Genomic DNA, 17,154 nt, shown 5'->3' with positions numbered 1-17,154 from the left:
AGGGTCAATCCTAGGTCCCATACTCTTCCTACTGTATATACTACCTTTAGGTGAAATCCTGGTCAAGCACAATGTCTTATTCCATTGTTATGCCGATGATGTTCAGATCTACTTACCTCTTAAAGGGGAACATTATCACAATTTCAGAATTGTTAAAACCATTAAAAATCAGTTCCCAGTGGCTTATTATATTTTTCAAAGTTTTTTTCAAAATTTTACCCATCACGCAATACCCCTAAAAAAAAGCTTCAAAGTGCCTGATTTTAACCACCCGTCCATTTTCCTTTGACGTCACATAGTGAAGCCAACACAAACAAACATGGCGGAAAGAACAGCAAGCTATAGCGACATTAGCTCGGATTCAGACTCGGATTTCAGCGGCTTAAGCGATTCAACAGATTACGCATGTATTGAAACGGATGGTTGTAGTGTGGAGGCAGGTAGCGAAAACGAAATTGAAGAAGAAACTGAAGCTATTGAGCCATATCGGTTTGAACCGTATGCAAGCGAAACTGACGAAAACGACACGACAGCCAGCGACACGGGAGAGAGCGAGGACGAATTCGGCGATCGCCTTCTAACCAACGATTGGTATGTGTTTGTTTGGCATTAAAGGAAACTAACAACTATGAACTAGGTTTACAGCATATGAAATACATTTGGCAACAACATGCACTTTGAGAGTGCAGACAGCCCAATTTTCATCAATTAATATATTCTGTAGACATACCCTCATGTCAGCAGGCCAGGGAAGCTAGGGTCGATATTCTTCTCTTGATCATCTTCGGGACGGTGTGAGCCAAGACATCCAGGGGGGTTTAGCTCGTTTGTCTGCGGGAACAAACTGCCGCCATTGCTTGCCGTGCTACCGAGGTCCTTTGTCCCTTAATTGCTCACACACTCCGGCAGATTCAATGGGGGTCTGGCGGCAGATTTCTTTGACTTTATCGTTGGAAATGCATCTGCTTTGAGTGTCGCAGGATATCCACACATTCTTGCCATCTCTGTCGTAGCATAGCTTTCGTCGGTAAAGTGTGCGGAACAAACGTCCAATTTCTTGCCACTTTCGCATCTTTGGGCCACTGGTGCAACTTGAATCCGTCCCTGTTCGTGTTGTTACACCCTCCGACAACACACCGACGAGGCATGATGTCTCCAAGGTACGGAAAACAGTCGAAAAAACGGAAAATAACAGAGCTCATTTGACTCGGTGTTTGAGAAAATGGCGGATTGCTTCCCGATGCGACGTCACGTTGTGACGTCATCGCTCCGAGAGCGAATAATAGAAAGGCGTTTAATTCCCCAAAATTCAACCATTTAGAGTTCGGAAATCGGTTAAAAAAATATATGGTCTTTTTTCTGCAACATCAAGGTATATATTGACGCTTACATAGGTCTGGTGATAATGTTCCCCTTTAAGGCAGACCCTGGGCATTCTGCGGCCCGCGGGCCACATCCGGCCCTTTGTGCGTCCCTGTCCGGCCCGCGTGAGGCCAATCATAAATTACAAAATAAATTTAAAAAAGTATCTATGTCGAGTGTGCAATACAACAATGCTGCTTTTGTTTTGAAAAGCGTTATTTGTATTACTTCCGTGTGGACGTATGCGCGTGAGTGAATGTGAACAGCGGCAATCACAAATTACAAAATAAAGTTTAAAAAACATCTATGTAGTGCGCGCAATACAACTGTGCTGCTTTTATTTTGAAAAGTGTTATTTATGGACGTATGTCCGGGTGTAACCTGTCAGTGAAGGTGCACAGCGACAAGTGATGAGACGCTAAAAAGAGAAAAGTTGATGACGAATGGCGTGTTTCCAACAAGACATGAACTGCCAAGTATTTCTTTACAGAAATTAAAGGTAAAGCCGTGTGCTTAATTTGTGGTACACAGCTTGCTGTGTTTAAAGAATATCATTTGAATCACCACTACATGACGAAACACGAGGAAAAATACCGGAATCTGTCTGCTGAAGCGTGCGCAAGGGAGGCTGATGCGTTGATGGTAAAACTGCAAACCCAACAAGGACTTTTTGCCATATTTCACACCCCCAGAATGCAGCCGTCAGGACGAGTTTCGTCATTTCTCACAAAATCGCCATAAAAAGTAAGGCCTTTTCTGACAGAGAGTTTATTAAGGAGTGCTTATTGGACTCTGTTGCACTGATATAACAGGTGTTGTGCCGGATAATGCACCCCCGGCGTAGAATGCACCCCCTGACGGGAGTGTTATATCAACTAAAGCCCACACTTAAAGTTTCCACGTGCAAGATTGAATCTATTTAAAAGTTATTTAATAATAAGCCAAAAGTGCAAAAACAATAATGTTCGTGTTGTAGGAGTTGTGAATGAATGAAATATGAAATCCGTGCTGCAGTTGCTGGTGGGCCACAACATTAGGTACACCTGCAGACTGCAGCCCGGATATCCTATTTCATTCATTCGCAACTCCTCCAACACGAACATTATTGTTTTTGCACTTTTGGCTTCTTATTAAATAACTTTTTTAAATAGATTCAATCTTGCACGTGGAAACTTTAAGTGTGGGCTGGAGTTGATATAACACTCCCGTCAGGGGGTGCATTCTACGCCGGGGGTGCATTATCTGGCACAACACCTGAAACTTGGAGCTTCAGCTGAAGAACAGAACGGCCGACTTTGACTGTTTTTCACTGGCTTTGGATGAGAGCTGTGATGTACGTAACACCGCCCAGCTGCTCATCTTCTTAAGTGGGATAACTGCTGACTTTCAAATCACGGAGGAGCTGGCAGCCATGCAGTCAATTAAAAGGGACAACCACAGGTAATGACTTGTTCACAGAGGTAAATGCGTGTTTGGACATGTTAGGACTGAAATGGGACAAGCTGGCAGGTGTGACAACAGATGGTTGTCCAAATCTGACGGGGAAAAATGTTGGACTTTTAAAGAGGATGCAGGATAAACTTTAAATTAACCCTGTGCAGAAATTGACATTTTTGCATTGTATTGTACATCAGGAAGTGTAGTGTAAGACAGTGTTAAAATTAAAACCATCAAAAGCAATCTGCTTTTGTATAAAGTTAAGTTAATTGAAAGTATTATTATTATTATTAATTATTATTATTATTTATCTTACGGTATATCAAAAATAATATTGAGCAGAATTTCATTGAAATATTGTCGATGTGGCCCTCCAGCAGTTCTCGGGTTGCTCATGCGGCCCCCGGTAAAAATTAATTGCCCACCCCTGTCTTAAGGCCACAGCTCACTTCAGCCACTGCTTGACTGTCTGACTGACATTAAAGCATGGATGAGTGCTAACTTCCTCAACCTTAATGAGAGCAAGACCGAGATCATCATCTTCGGCGGAACACCCCCAGTCTCGTTTGTCAGTGCTCTAGGTCCTCTGGGTGAAAACATCCGTTCCTCCGTGAGAAATCTCGGAGTGATCTTTGATAGTGCCTTCAAATTCACCAAACAGGTCAGCTCAGTGGTTAGTACCAGCTTTTACCATCTCAGAACCCTAGCAAAGACCAAGGCCTATCTCTCCCAGAGCGACCTGGAGACTGCTATCCACACCTTCATCACACACCGGCTAGACAACAACTCACTGTACTCTGGCATTGATCAGGCATCACTCCGCCGTTTGCAGCTTGTGCAAAACGCGGCTGCCAGTCTCCTCACCCCAGTCCTGGCCTCACTCCACTGGCTCCGGTGTCAGTCACCGCATTGATTTCAAATGACTTTTAATTGTTTTTAAATCCCTAAATGGTCTGGCCCCACAATACATGACCGAGCTTCTGCATCATCATACCTCGTCTAGAGCCCTAAGGTCAGCTGACCAAATGCTGTTGGCGGTCCCCAGATCCAGGCTAAAGACCAGAGGGGACAGAGCCTTTTCCGTTGCCGCCTCTAAGCTCTGCAACAGCCTTCCCCTCCACATTAGGTCAGCCCAGACCCTGGGGGTCTTCAAAACCCTTCTTAAGACCTAGCTCTTCTCGCTGGCCTTTGACCTGAGCTGAGTCCGCCCATTAGACCACCATTTCCAGTCCCCCCCCACCCCTTCGCTTTAGTTTTATTTTTCAATTTGTCGCACTTTTATTTTTATTTAGCAAATGTTTACTTTTTATTCGACCCCTTTTACCGTATTGCTTTTGCACTATCTTGTTCAGCTCATTCATTGTTTATGTTCTTTGTTTTGTTTTTTTTTGTTTTTGTTTTTTTTTGCTTTATGCTTTTTTAACCTGTAAAGCACTTTGGTTCAATTTAAAAGTTGTCGTAAACGTGCTATATAAATAAAGTTGACTTGACATGACTTGACAGCAGTGATGTGCGGTGAGGTTGATGACTGGTGAGGCACTGACTTCATCACAGTCAGATTTACAAACATATGAACCCTAAAGAGTATCTTATTCACCATTTGATTGGCAGCAGTTAACGGGTTATGTTTAAAAGCTCATACCAGCATTCTTCCCTGCTTGGCACTCAGCATCAAGGCTTGGAATTGGGGGTTATTAAATCACCAAAAATTATTCCCGGGCGCAGCGCCGCTGCTGCCCACTGCTCCCCTCACCTCCCAGGGGGTGATCAAGGGGATGGGTCAAATGCAGAGGACAAATTTCATTACACCTAGTGTGTGTGTGACAATCATTGGTACTTTAACTTAACTTTAACTTTACACATACAAACTGTAGCACACAAAAAAGCACATTTAATTAAAAAAAACGTTATTATGGTTTTACCTTTACTTATAAAATAAGTCCATGAGCCGCTGTTGTGCTGGATTAATGCACCCCCTGACGAGAGTGTTATATCAACTAAAGCCCTCACTTAAACTTTCCACCTGCAAGATTGAATCTATTTAAAAAAGTGTAACCGAGGGTTTATAAATGTTGCCTATACTGTATGAAACTACAAAATAACAAACACGGAGGCTCCAGTTTACATGAGGACCACTTTATTTACATTCTTTCAAAAACTTCCGCTCCACTCCGTGTCATCACTTCCGCTCTTAGCGCCTTCAAAATAACAGTGCATAACAGGAACTTAACATCACAAAGAGGAAAGCCCATAAAAATAGGTTACAAAAGTTATTTAATAAGAAGCCAAAAAGTGCAAAAACAATAATGTTCGTGTTGGAGGAGTTGTGAATTAGGTACACCTGCAGTCTGCAGGTGTACCTAATGTTGTGGCCCTGCAGTCATTCACAACTCCTCCAACACGAACATTATTGTTTTTGCACTTTTTGGCTTCTTACGAAATAACTTTTTTAAATAGATTCAATCTTGCACGTGGAAAGTTTAAGTGTGGGCTTTAGTTGATATAACACTCCCGTCAGGGGTTGCCGTGCATTCTACGGCGGGGGTGCAGGAGGCGAGCCTCACACAGTGCGTCTTTTGCAGCCGTTTTATGATCGCTCAGCACAAGAAATACGTTACACACATACAGTTGTTGACAAAATACACTGTACATTATATACCTCAGCTAACTAAACTATGGAAATGTATAATATAATTCATATAGCAATACGGTCTCACTGCACAGCAGACCAGCAGTTAGCCGAGTCCGCAATCCATGGTGAGGCACTGAGTGACGTGCCTCAACTGGCTGCTGTTCACCGCACTGTCTCTTCTCAATATTTGAACGGCAAATCTGAAAATTCAGTGATTTTAAATAAAAATAATCTAAAACGGGTGAAGTTAAATGGAAAATAACTTTATAGTATAATCACTGGATACATATAACAATTTAATAACATTTTTTTCTTTTTACATTTTTTTTCTTTCCATGATGGCAGGTGAGGCCCCGCCTCACCTGCCTCTAGTGACTGCACGTCACTGCTTGACAGCATTAGAGTAGTACGGCCTGGCTCGGTTGGTAGAGCGGCCGTGCCAGCAACTTCAGGGTTCCTGGTTTGCTCCCCAGCTTTTGCCATCCTAGTCATGTCCATTGTGTCCTTGAGCAAGACACTTCACCCTTGCTCCTGATGGGTCGTGGTTAGGGCCTTGCATGTCAGCTTCCGCCATCAGTGTGTGAATGTGTGTGTGTGTGGATGGGTGAATGTGGAAATAGTGTCAAAGCGCTTTGAATACCTTGAAGGTAGAAAAGCGCTATACAAGTGTAACCCATTTACATTTTACCTCAATTTACGATCTTAATTGGTTCTGGGACGGAGCTCTTAACTTGAAACACTTGTCTCTCAAATCAACGTCTATCATTTAAATTAATTTAAGTCAATTTACCATTTTAACATGTGACATGTCTTGTAAAAAGAAAAGCACACTTTTAGGTAATACATCCATCCATTTTCCACCCCTGTTCCAAGTCCGGGTCGGGAGGGGCCGTAGTCTAAGTAGAGACTTCCCACATCTTCTAGTTCCACAGGGGTGACACCGAGGTGTTGCCAGGCCAGCTGTGTCCCTCCAGTGTGTCCGAGGTCTGCCCCGAGGCCTCCTACCGGCTGGACATGCCCGAAACACCAGGGAGGCGTCCAGGAGGCATCCGTAGTAGATGACCGAGCCACATCAGCTGTCTCCTCTCGATGTGAAAAAGCAGCAACTCTACTCTGAGTCTCCCCTGACTGAGCTCCTCACCCAATCTCTGAGGCTGATCCCAGACATCCTGCGGAGGAAACTAATTTCTGCCGCTTGTATTTGCGACCGGTACAGTTACCGCATCGCTGCACCAAATTGTCTGTCAATCTCACGTCCCATTTTTCCTTCACTCGTGAATAAGACCCCGAGATACTCCCACATTTGAGGCAGAACGTCACTCCCAGCCTGGTGGGTGCAGTCCACCTTTTTCCGACTGAGGATTATGGCCAGCATCAAATTTGGAGGTGCTGATCCTCATCCCAGCAGCTTCACACTCGGCTGAAAACTGCCCCAGTGAACGCTGAAGATCCCAGCTTGATGAAGCCAACAGGACCACATCGTCTGCAAAAAGCAGAGATGCGATCCTCTGGCCACCAAACTAGAATCCCTCCACACCATGACTACGCCTACAAATTCTGTCCATAAAGATAATGAACATTACTGGTGACAAAGGGAAGTGCTGGCGGAGTCCAACGTCCACTGGGAACATGTCTGACTTACTACCGGCAATGCGAACCAGACTACTGCTCCGATTGTACAGGGACCGTAGCAATGGACCCTGCGCCCCGTACTCCTGAAGCACCCCCCCACAGGACACGATCAACTGTCTTCTCCAAATCCACAAAAATGTAGACTGGTTGGGCAAACACCAATGTCCCCTCCAGTACCCTAGCGAGGGTATAAAGCTGGTCCTGTGTTTCACGACATGGACGAAAACTGCATTGTTCCTCCTGAATCCGGGGCTCGACTAATGGCCGGAATAGATTTTCCCCGGGAGGATGAGAAGTGTGATCCCTCTATAATTGGAACACACCCCCTGGTTCCCCTTCTTGAAAAGAGGGACCACCACCCTAGTCTGCCAATCCAGAGCTACTGCCCTAGACTTCCACGCTGTGTTAAAGAAAAGTGTCAACCACGACAGTTTCACAACATCCATCCATCCATTTTCTACAGCTTGTCCCTTTCAGAGTCACGGGGGGGTGCATAAACACAATGCAATACAATGTACTACGAACAACCACAATAGTTTTATGAAGTACCGTATTTTTCGGAGTATAAGTCGCTCCGGAGTATAAGTCGCAACGGCCGTAAATGCATAATAAAGAAGGAAAAAAAACATATATAAGTCGCATTTTTGGGGAAATTTATTTGATAAAAGCCAACACCAAGAATAGGGATGTCCCGATCCAGGTTTTTGCACTTCCGATCCGATACCGATATTGTTTTTGCATTTCCGATCCGATACCGATACTGGCCTATCCGAGCATGTATTAAAGTTTAAAGTTATTTAGCCTACTTAGTTGTCAGAATCATGTTAAAAAGGGTTTTAGTACTCTTGATAACAACTAGCCAGCTGAATTAGGGGAGTTTGAATAATACACAATGGTTGGTAACAAGAAACTGACCTGTTTATTCAAGGATAAACACAAAATAGACAAAATTATACATGACAAACAGAAATGGCATCATTGAACTAGGGCTGGGCGATATGGCCTTTTTTTAATATTGCGATATTTTAAGGCCATATTGCGATACACAATATATATCTCGATATTTTGCCTTAGCCTTGAATGAACACTTGATGCATATAATCACAGCAGTATGATGATTCTATGTGTTTTGATTGAGACTTTTATTAGTAGGTTGCACAGTGAAGTACATATTCCGTACAATTGACCACTAAATGGTAACACCCCAATAAGTTTTTCAACTTGTTTAAGTCGGGGTCCACTTAAATTGATTCATGATACAGATATATACTATCAGATATATACTATCATCATAATACAGTCATCACACAAGATAATCACATTGAATTATTTACATTATTTATAATCCGAGGTGTGGAGGGGGGCGCCGGATGTAAGTGTCAAAAAGACAACCAAAAGAGTTTGATATGAGAATAAATCTAAAGTTAAAATATAGGGTAGAAATGCACCCATTTGCAGGAAATGTAGTCTTGATTTTCAAAATTTTCTTTCAAGGCTTGCATGTCTACATTAAAACATTCTTCTTCATACTGCATTAATATATGCTACTTTTAAACTTTCATGCAGAGAAGGAAATCACAACTAAAAAAATCACTAATTTTTTCATATGGTGTTGATGTGGAAATTTTTGCCTCTGCATTTTGATGGTGTGGACGTGTGGCACCGAATGGAGATAAGCGTCTCGACAGACGTTACAATATTTGAACAATGATGACGAAAACTGTTTTCCCTGTCGTGTCCGTGTGTCGAAAATTGTTATGCGCTTATTTTTTTATTTGATTTTGTGCGTGGCATAGATTTGCTATGCGCAGAGGACGCTTAAACAGTGCGCAATTGCACAGGCGCGCACCTTAGAGGGAGCGTTGCTCGCACCGCTGCGCTAGCATCACAGCTAACGTTAGCCATGCTGCTACCTCTCTGCTCGGGGAGGACGTATACGTATGTGACGTATGTCGTGACAGTATGTGACGTATGTAAGAAGGTGCACTTGATGTCTGTGAGAGGGAGACACAGGAAAGAGTGAGAAGAGCCTGTCGTGTAATGCCAGCAGCTAAAAGCAACTGCGTGAGAATCCACAGACCTGTGGATATGTTGAAGGTGTGCTGGAAAATGTGGAACGGAAATTACGGAGCAGCAGAAAAGTGGGATGTATTATTTAAATCGGTGCGTTGGAAAACACGGACCGGAGTTTTTTTTTAATCTGGATCGGCATTTTACCATGCCTTGCCGATAAGCAATTTTTGGCAAATATTTGCAGCCGATCCGATCCAAATATCGGATCGGGACATCCCTAACCAAGAATAGACATTTGAAAGGCAATTTAAAATAAATAAAGAATAGTGAACAACAGGCTGAATAAGTGTACGTTATATGAGGCATAAATAACCAACTGGTATGTTAACGTAACATATTATGGTAAGAGTCATTCAAATAACTATAACATATAGAACATGCTATACGTTTACCAAACAATCTGTCACTCCTGATCGCTAAATCCCATGAAATCTTATACGTCTAGTCTCTTACGTGAATGAGCTACCGTATTTTCCGCACTATAAGGCGCACCGGATTATTAGCCGCACCTTCTATGAATTACATATTTCATAATTTTGTCCACCAATAAGCCGCCCCGGACTAAAAGCCGCGCCTACGCTGCGCTAAAGTGAATGTCAAAAAAACGCTGCGCTAAAGTGAATGTCAAAAAAACAGTCAGATAGTTCAGTCAAACTTTAATAATATATTGAAAACCAGCGTTCTAACAACTCTGTCCCAAAATGTACGCAAATGTGCAATCACAAACATAGTAAAATTCAAAATGGTGTAGAGCAATAAATAGCAACATAATGTTGCTCGAACGTTAATGTCACAACACACAAAATAAACATAGCGCTCACCTTCTGAAGTTATTCTTCATTTGTAAATCCTTCGAATTCTTCGTCTTCGGTGTCCGAATTGAAAAGTTGCGCAAGCGTGGGATCCAAAAATGGCCGGCTCCGCCTCGTCGAAGTCATCGGATTCAGTGTCGCTGTTGTTGTGCAGCAGTTCTGTGAATCCTGCCTTCCGGAAAGCTCGGACCACAGTTGTGACCGAAACTATCTGCCCAGGCATTTACGATCCACTGGCAGATGTTGGCGTATGTCGACCGGCGCTATCTGCCCGTCTTAGTGAAGGTGTGTTCGCCTTCGGAGCTGTGTGAAAAAAGCCACCCGGCCTCTTCGCGTAAACTTCCCTTAACCACTCGCTCATCTTTTCTTCATCCATCCATCCCTTCGAGTTAGCTTTTATGATGACGCCGGCTGGAAAGGTCTCTTTTGGATGGGTGGAAGTTAGCATGGCAAGCTAGAACCACAGTGAAGGATGACTCCTCATTCCCTGTGGTGCGAATATTCACCGTACGTGCTCCCGTTCCACAGTGCAGTTCACAGGAATATCAGTTGCTGTGAAATACGGTAGTAATCCGTGTGCGGATGGAGAGATTGCGTCTTTTTATGATCCGGATCCTTGTCGCGTAGTAGGAGCCATTTTGTGGTCTTTACAGATGTAAACAGGAAATGAAACGTACGGTGATATCCGCGCGTTTTTTCTTCTTCTTCCGGGGGCGGGTGAAGCGCTTCCTGTTCTATGGGGGCGGGTGCTTTCCTTGGCGGTTGCTTGCGTAGAAGAAGAAGCGCTTCCTGTTCTACCGGGAAAAAAGATGGCGGCTGTTTACCGAAGTTGCGAGATCGAAACTTTATGAAAATTAATCGTAATAAAGCGCACCGGGTTATAAGGCGCACTGTTAGCTTTTGAGAAAATTTGTGGTTTTTAGGTGCGCCTTATAGTGCGGAAAATACGGTAAATAATATTATTTGATATTTTACGCTAATCTGTTAATAATTTCACACATAAGTCGCTCCTGAGTATAAGTCGTACCCCCGGCCAAACTATGAAAACAACTGCGACTTATAGTCCGAAAAATACGGTAATGTAAAGCATTAATATTGAACTTCTATGGTATCTCCTTCCAGATACTCCTCTGTCAAACACTGTCAGCAGCTTTTTAATATTTTCATGAATAAATGCCCACTGTTGAGGTATTTTTTGTAACATTCTTGATTGTTAGATTTATTCTGCTTCAGTATGATGCAGACTGGCAGTGATGTCATGCTTTTGATGACTTTTTTTTTTTAATTCAATAAATATCATCCACTTCTTCTCAGCACTGTCCTTCACACTCCTTTTCTTCCTTCCCATGGTGAGAAAACGGTTATGTCGCTCTCTAGTTATAAGCTAATGCTAGAGACCAAGACTAGATGTTTTATTTGGATCTTATGGTTAGGTTAGGTTAGGTTAGGTTACTTTATTAGTACTCGAAAGCACATTTGTTTTGGAGCCAGCAAAATCAAAACATCCATCAAACATACAGGAAAAGGTCAAATATTAGACATGCAATAAGAAAGACCTACCACACCACAAGCAATACAAACATTTGGTAAGATTCTAAATTGTAAACATACTCAAATTTCCCCATTAAAAGGTTAAAATATAAAATCACTATACTATATCATTTGGGACAAGCCACAATAAAATGTTATTAATAAAATATGGGCAAAAAAGGACTACAACTTGTTTAGTTCTTTTATGGCAGCTGGGACATTTTCTATGCCAACTTACTCAAATTTTTGCCTGCAACTTTAAAGCATGACATATAACGAGGGATGATGCTCGAAACCATTTTTTCCGGTTGTTCGATAAGAAAAGAACCGAGTCCTCGGACTCGAATCCCTTTTTGAGAACCGGTACCCGTTATCGAGACCACTATAGTAAAGAAAAAGAGTTAGTTCTTTATTCGAATCCCGTCCCGACAAGAAATGCCCCGTGGGACATCACAAGAAATGACGTCACGTAGCTCAGTCATTAGGCGCAGATAGGGAAAGCAGGAAAAACAATGGACCGAAAAAAGCGCTCCAAGGTGTAATAAAGCTCAAAACAAAAGGTATAATCCAATGAATAACTTTACTGAGAGATTTGAGCAGGGTACAAACACATGACCAACACTTTTACGACCAACCGGAAACATAGCAACCAGGCTAGCAACGCACCTCCTTTACGGCAGCTGTCGCAACGTTCTTAAAGCAACCGCAGCACATACATATATATACAACATATCTCCCTTTTTTAACTTTTTCTTTCCTTGTAAACAAAACAAAATCACACTGTATATGTGTTGTCTAATTATAAATAATGCAGACGAGGCGTGTTGGCTGAGTTCTTGACGTTTACTTTCACAGCGTGCTCATAACCTCATTCTTAGCTGCCGGCGTGGCGACATGCAACAACACTTTTCGGGGCTACCGCGCATGCTTGTCACTCCCGTTGCATGCTGGGTAGTGTAGTTGTTATATTCCCTAGCTCATAACATCACATCTTTCCCCTTATAAAGAAATAATGTTAACTCAATAAAGTGTATTTCTTTTTTTTTTAGCTTTAAAGGGGAACATTATCACAATTTCAGAAGGGTTAAAACCATTAAAAATCAGTTCCCAGTGGCTTATTTTATTTTTCGAAGTTTTTTTCAAAATTTTACCCATCACGCAATATCCCTAAAAAAAGCTTCAAAGTGCCTGATTTTAACCATCGTTATATACACCCGTCCATTTTCCTGTGACGTCACACAGTGATGCCAATACAAACAAACATGGCGGAAAGAACAGCAAGCTATAGCGACATTAGCTCGGATTCAGACTCAGATTTCAGCGGCTTAAGCGATTCAACAGATTACGCATGTATTGAAACGGATGGTTGTAGTGTGGAGGCAGGTAGCGAAAACGAAATTGAAGAAGAAACTGAAGCTATTGAGCCATATCGGTTTGAACCGTATGCAAGCGAAACCGACGAAAACGACACGACAGCCAGCGACACGGGAGAAAGCGAGGACGAATTCGGCGATCGCCTTCTAACCAACGATTGGTATGTGTTTGTTTGGCATTAAAGGAAACTAACAACTATGAACTAGGTTTACAGCATATGAAATACACTTGGCAACAACATGCACTTTGAGAGTGCAGACAGCCCAGTTTTCATCAATTAATATATTCTGTAGACATACCCTCATCCGCTCTCTTTTCCTGAAAGCTGATCTGTCCAGTCCAGTTGGAAATGCATCTGCTTTGAGTGTCGCAGGATATCCACACATTCTTGCCATCTCTGTCGTAGCATAGCTTTCGTCGGTAAAGTGTGCGGAACAATCGTCCAATTTCTTGCCACTTTCGCATCTTTGGGCCACTGGTGCAACTTGAATCCGTCCCTGTTCGTGTTGTTACACCCTCCGACAACACACCGACGAGGCATGATGTCTCCAAGGTACGGAAAACAGTCGAAAAAACAGAAAATAACCGAGCTGATTTGACTCGGTGTTTGTAATGTGTTTGAGAAAATGGCGGATTGCTTCCCGATGTGACGTCACAAAAATAATAGAAAGGCGTTTAATTCGCCAAAATTCACCCATTTAGAGTTCGGAAATCGGTTAAAAAAATATATGGTCTTTATTCTGCAACATCAAGGTATATATTGACGCTTACATAGGTCTGGTGATAATGTTCCCCTTTAACTTTTCATTTTTTAGCATTGTAACCACATTTGCAAACAACTTTTCTCTTCATAGGATTTTCTTTCAATAAAGAAATAAAGCGCAAAAATGTCAAAGCATCATAACAGTTATGTCAACACTTTTTTATTTTATTTTATTTTTTATTTTTTTAAACAACTCGAAAAAACGGCAGCACGGTGAAATAGGGGTTAGTGCGTCTGCCTCACAATACGAAGGTCCTGAGAAGTCGTGAGTTCAATCCCGGCCTCGGGATCTTTCTGTGTGGGGTTTGCATGTTCTCCCCGTGACTGCGTGGGTTCCCTCCGGGTACTCCGGCTTCCTCCCACCTAGTACCCGGCTTCCTCCCACCTCCAAAGACATGCACCTGGGGATAGGTTGATTGGCAACACTAAATTGGCCCTAGTGTGTGAATGTGAGTGTGAATGTTGTCTGTCTATCTGCGATGAGGTGGCAACTTGTCCAGGGTGTACCCCGCCTTCCGCCAGATTGTAGCTGAGATAGGCTCCAGCGCCCCACGAGACCCCGAAGGGAATAAGCGGTAAAAAATGGATGGATGGATGGAACACGAAAAAACCGAGAGTTCTTAACAACTCTCAATCAGCCTCTTAGGTGGCTGAACATGTCTCTTAGGTCTAGACCAGGGGTCGGCAACCTTTACCAGTCAAAGAGCCATTTTGACCAGTTTCGCAAATTATAGAAAACAATGGGAGCCGCAAAATTTTTTTGAAATCTTAAATGAAATAACACTGCATACAAAGTTTTCTTTTTGCTTTGTGCTATGTATAAACCAAGGGTCTCAGACACGCTGCCCACACCTTTATATGGAATTTGAAAGTTGGTGCGGCACGCGGGTTTTAAATGAATGGCGCTTGTCAGCGTCATGCGTGCCGTGATGGTACAGCATATAGCACCCACTACAACCAGCGTGCCTGATCAGCCACATGTTGTATGGTGTTTCCGCTTGCTCACGTAGGTGACAGCAAGGCATACTTGGTCAACAACCACACAGGTTACACTGACGGTGGCAGTATAAAACAACTTTAACACTCTTACTAATAATGCGCCACACTGTGAACCCACACCAAACAAGAATGACAAACACATTTCGGGAGAACATCTGCACAGTAACACAACATAAACACAACAGGACAAATACCCAGAATCCCATGCAGCCCTAACTCTTCCGGGATACATTATACACCCCCGCTACCAAACCCCGCCCACCTCAACCGACGCACAGAAGGGGGGGGGTTGATGTGTGAGGGAGCAGGGTTGGGGTGGGGGCGGGGTTTGGTGGTAGCAGGGGTGTATAATGTAGCCCGGAAGAGTCAGGGCTGCATGGGATTCTGGGTGTTTGTTCTGTTGTGTTAAGGTGCAGATGTTCTCCCGAAATGTGTTTGTCATTCTTGTTTGGTTTTGGTTCAAAGTGTGGTGCATTATTAGTAAGAGTGTTAAAGTTGTTTTATATGGTCACCGTCAGTGTAACCTGTGTGGCTGTTGACAAAGTATGCCTTGCTGTCACGTACGTGTGCAAGCAGAAGATGTATATTGTATAACAAGTGTTGGGCTGGCACGCTGTTAATACAGATTGTAGAGAGCGCCAAATGTTGTACCATCATGGCACACCCTAATTATAGCTGTAAGGGTGAAAATCGGTGAATATTAATCCCGGGAGTTTTCTGAGAGAGGCATTGAAATCCGGAAGTCTCACGGGAAAATTGGGGGGTTCAGCATGTAAGCTGCTGAGCCGCATCAGAGTGATCAAAGAGCCGCATGCGGCTCCGGAGCCGCGGGTTGCCGACCCCTCGTCTAGACAGTCTCTCAACAGCAGGTGACGCGGACACTGCTGTCAGTCCTTGGTCAGCAGGTCCAGCTGAGTCCTGTTGAGCCTTTTCCTGAGTAATAGCTGTAGTTCCAATAGCACCAGAAGTGCACTTTTTGGAGAGCTGTATTATTTTCAGTTTTGTGCCCAAGGGACTGATTTTATTTAACACTATATTTTTGATCACAGAGACAGGTTGTTTTTGTGTTATATATATATTTTTTTCTTCTGAAAAATCCCACTTAATATACTTTGGGTAACAGTCAATATTTATTTATTTTATTTTATTTTTTAGGGGGGTAACAGTCAATATTTATTTATTTATTAGATTTTATTTTGTTCTTATATAATAAAAGTGAGCTTTTGTTAAACCAAATATTCTGTGTTTTTTTTCCATATACAACAACCTATCTATATTCGATAAGAGAATCGATACGGAATCGGTTCGATAAGAGGATTCGATAATCGGCTCGAACTCGATAATTTCTTATCAAACATCATCCCTGCATGTAACCGAGACACAGCTCTTATCTCAAAACACTCTAATGTTGGGGCACTCTTAAGATGAGGTCCCACTCTACTTCTATATGTTTTGGACTATAGGACTTCCTTGCAACTTCTCTTATTGTTGACTGTTTTGCATGTCTTTCTTTGAAGATACTTGATAGAACACGGCGCACACGTCGGCGCTGTGAACAGCGAAGGGGACCTTCCTTTGGATGTGGCCACGGAGGACGCAATGGAGAGAATGCTCAAAAGCGAAATCAAAAAGCAAGGTGATTATTGCTCTACGTGAGCGCCATAGTGATGTGACAAGTACAGCATACTTTCACAAGAGAAAGAGAATGAGTTGCATTCTTTGTCCCATACAGCAGTGCTGTGTGCTGACACAAACTTGTGAAATATGACAATTTGATGTTTTAATCTCAGTGTTGATTTGACATTTAGTTTGGAAAAAATGTCACAATGTTTGATATTACATTAGAGATATACAAACCCTGTTTCCATATGAGTTGGGAAATTGTGTTAGATGTAAATATAAACGGAATACAATGATTTGCAAATCATTTTTTCAACCCATATTCAGTTGAATATGCTACAAAGACAACATATTGGATGTTCAAACTGATAAAAAATTTTTTTTTTGCAAATAATCATTAACTTTAGAATTTGATGCCAGCAACACGTGACAAAGAAGTTGGGAAAGGTGGCAATAAATACTGATAAAGTTGAGGAATGCTCATCAAACACTTATTTGGAACATCCCACAGGTGAACAGGCAAATTGGGAACAGGTGGGTGCCATGATTGGGTATAAAAGTAGATTCCATGAAATGCTCAGTCATTCACAAACAAGGATGGGGCGAGGGTCACCACTTTGTCAACAAATGCGTGAGCAAATTGTTGAACGGTTTAAGAAAAACCTTTCTCAACCAGCTATTGCAAGGAATTTAGAGATTTCACCATCTACGGTCCGTAATATCATCAAAGGCTTCAGAGAATCTGGAGAAATCACTGCACCTAAGCAAATAAACCCTTGACCTTCGATCCCTCAGGCTGTACTGCATCAACAAGCGACATCAGTGTGTAAAGGATATCACCACATGGGCTCAGGAACACTTCAGAAAACCACTTTCAGTAACTACAGTTGGTCGCTACATCTGTAAGTGCAAGTTAAAAC

General features: G+C 42.6%; 1 protein-coding gene across 3 annotated transcripts in view; it reads left to right on the top strand.

Moving 5' to 3' along the window:
• Positions 1 to 17,154, top strand: part of LOC133612269 (protein phosphatase 1 regulatory subunit 12A) — a 104,694-nt gene that overhangs the window by 39,241 nt on the left and 48,299 nt on the right. For all 3 annotated transcript variants that reach the window (XM_061969512.2, XM_061969513.1, XM_061969511.2), the window contains exon 3: positions 16,132 to 16,250. In XM_061969512.2, coding sequence (XP_061825496.1) covers positions 16,132 to 16,250 — 119 coding nt within the window. The remainder of the gene's footprint in view (positions 1 to 16,131; positions 16,251 to 17,154) is intronic.

Source organism: Nerophis lumbriciformis, linkage group LG10 (assembly GCF_033978685.3).
Source record: "Nerophis lumbriciformis linkage group LG10, RoL_Nlum_v2.1, whole genome shotgun sequence".
Lineage (NCBI taxonomy): Eukaryota > Metazoa > Chordata > Actinopteri > Syngnathiformes > Syngnathidae > Nerophis > Nerophis lumbriciformis.
The sequence above is the reverse complement of the archived record's forward strand: the minus strand, read 5'-3'. Positions and strand labels throughout refer to the sequence as shown.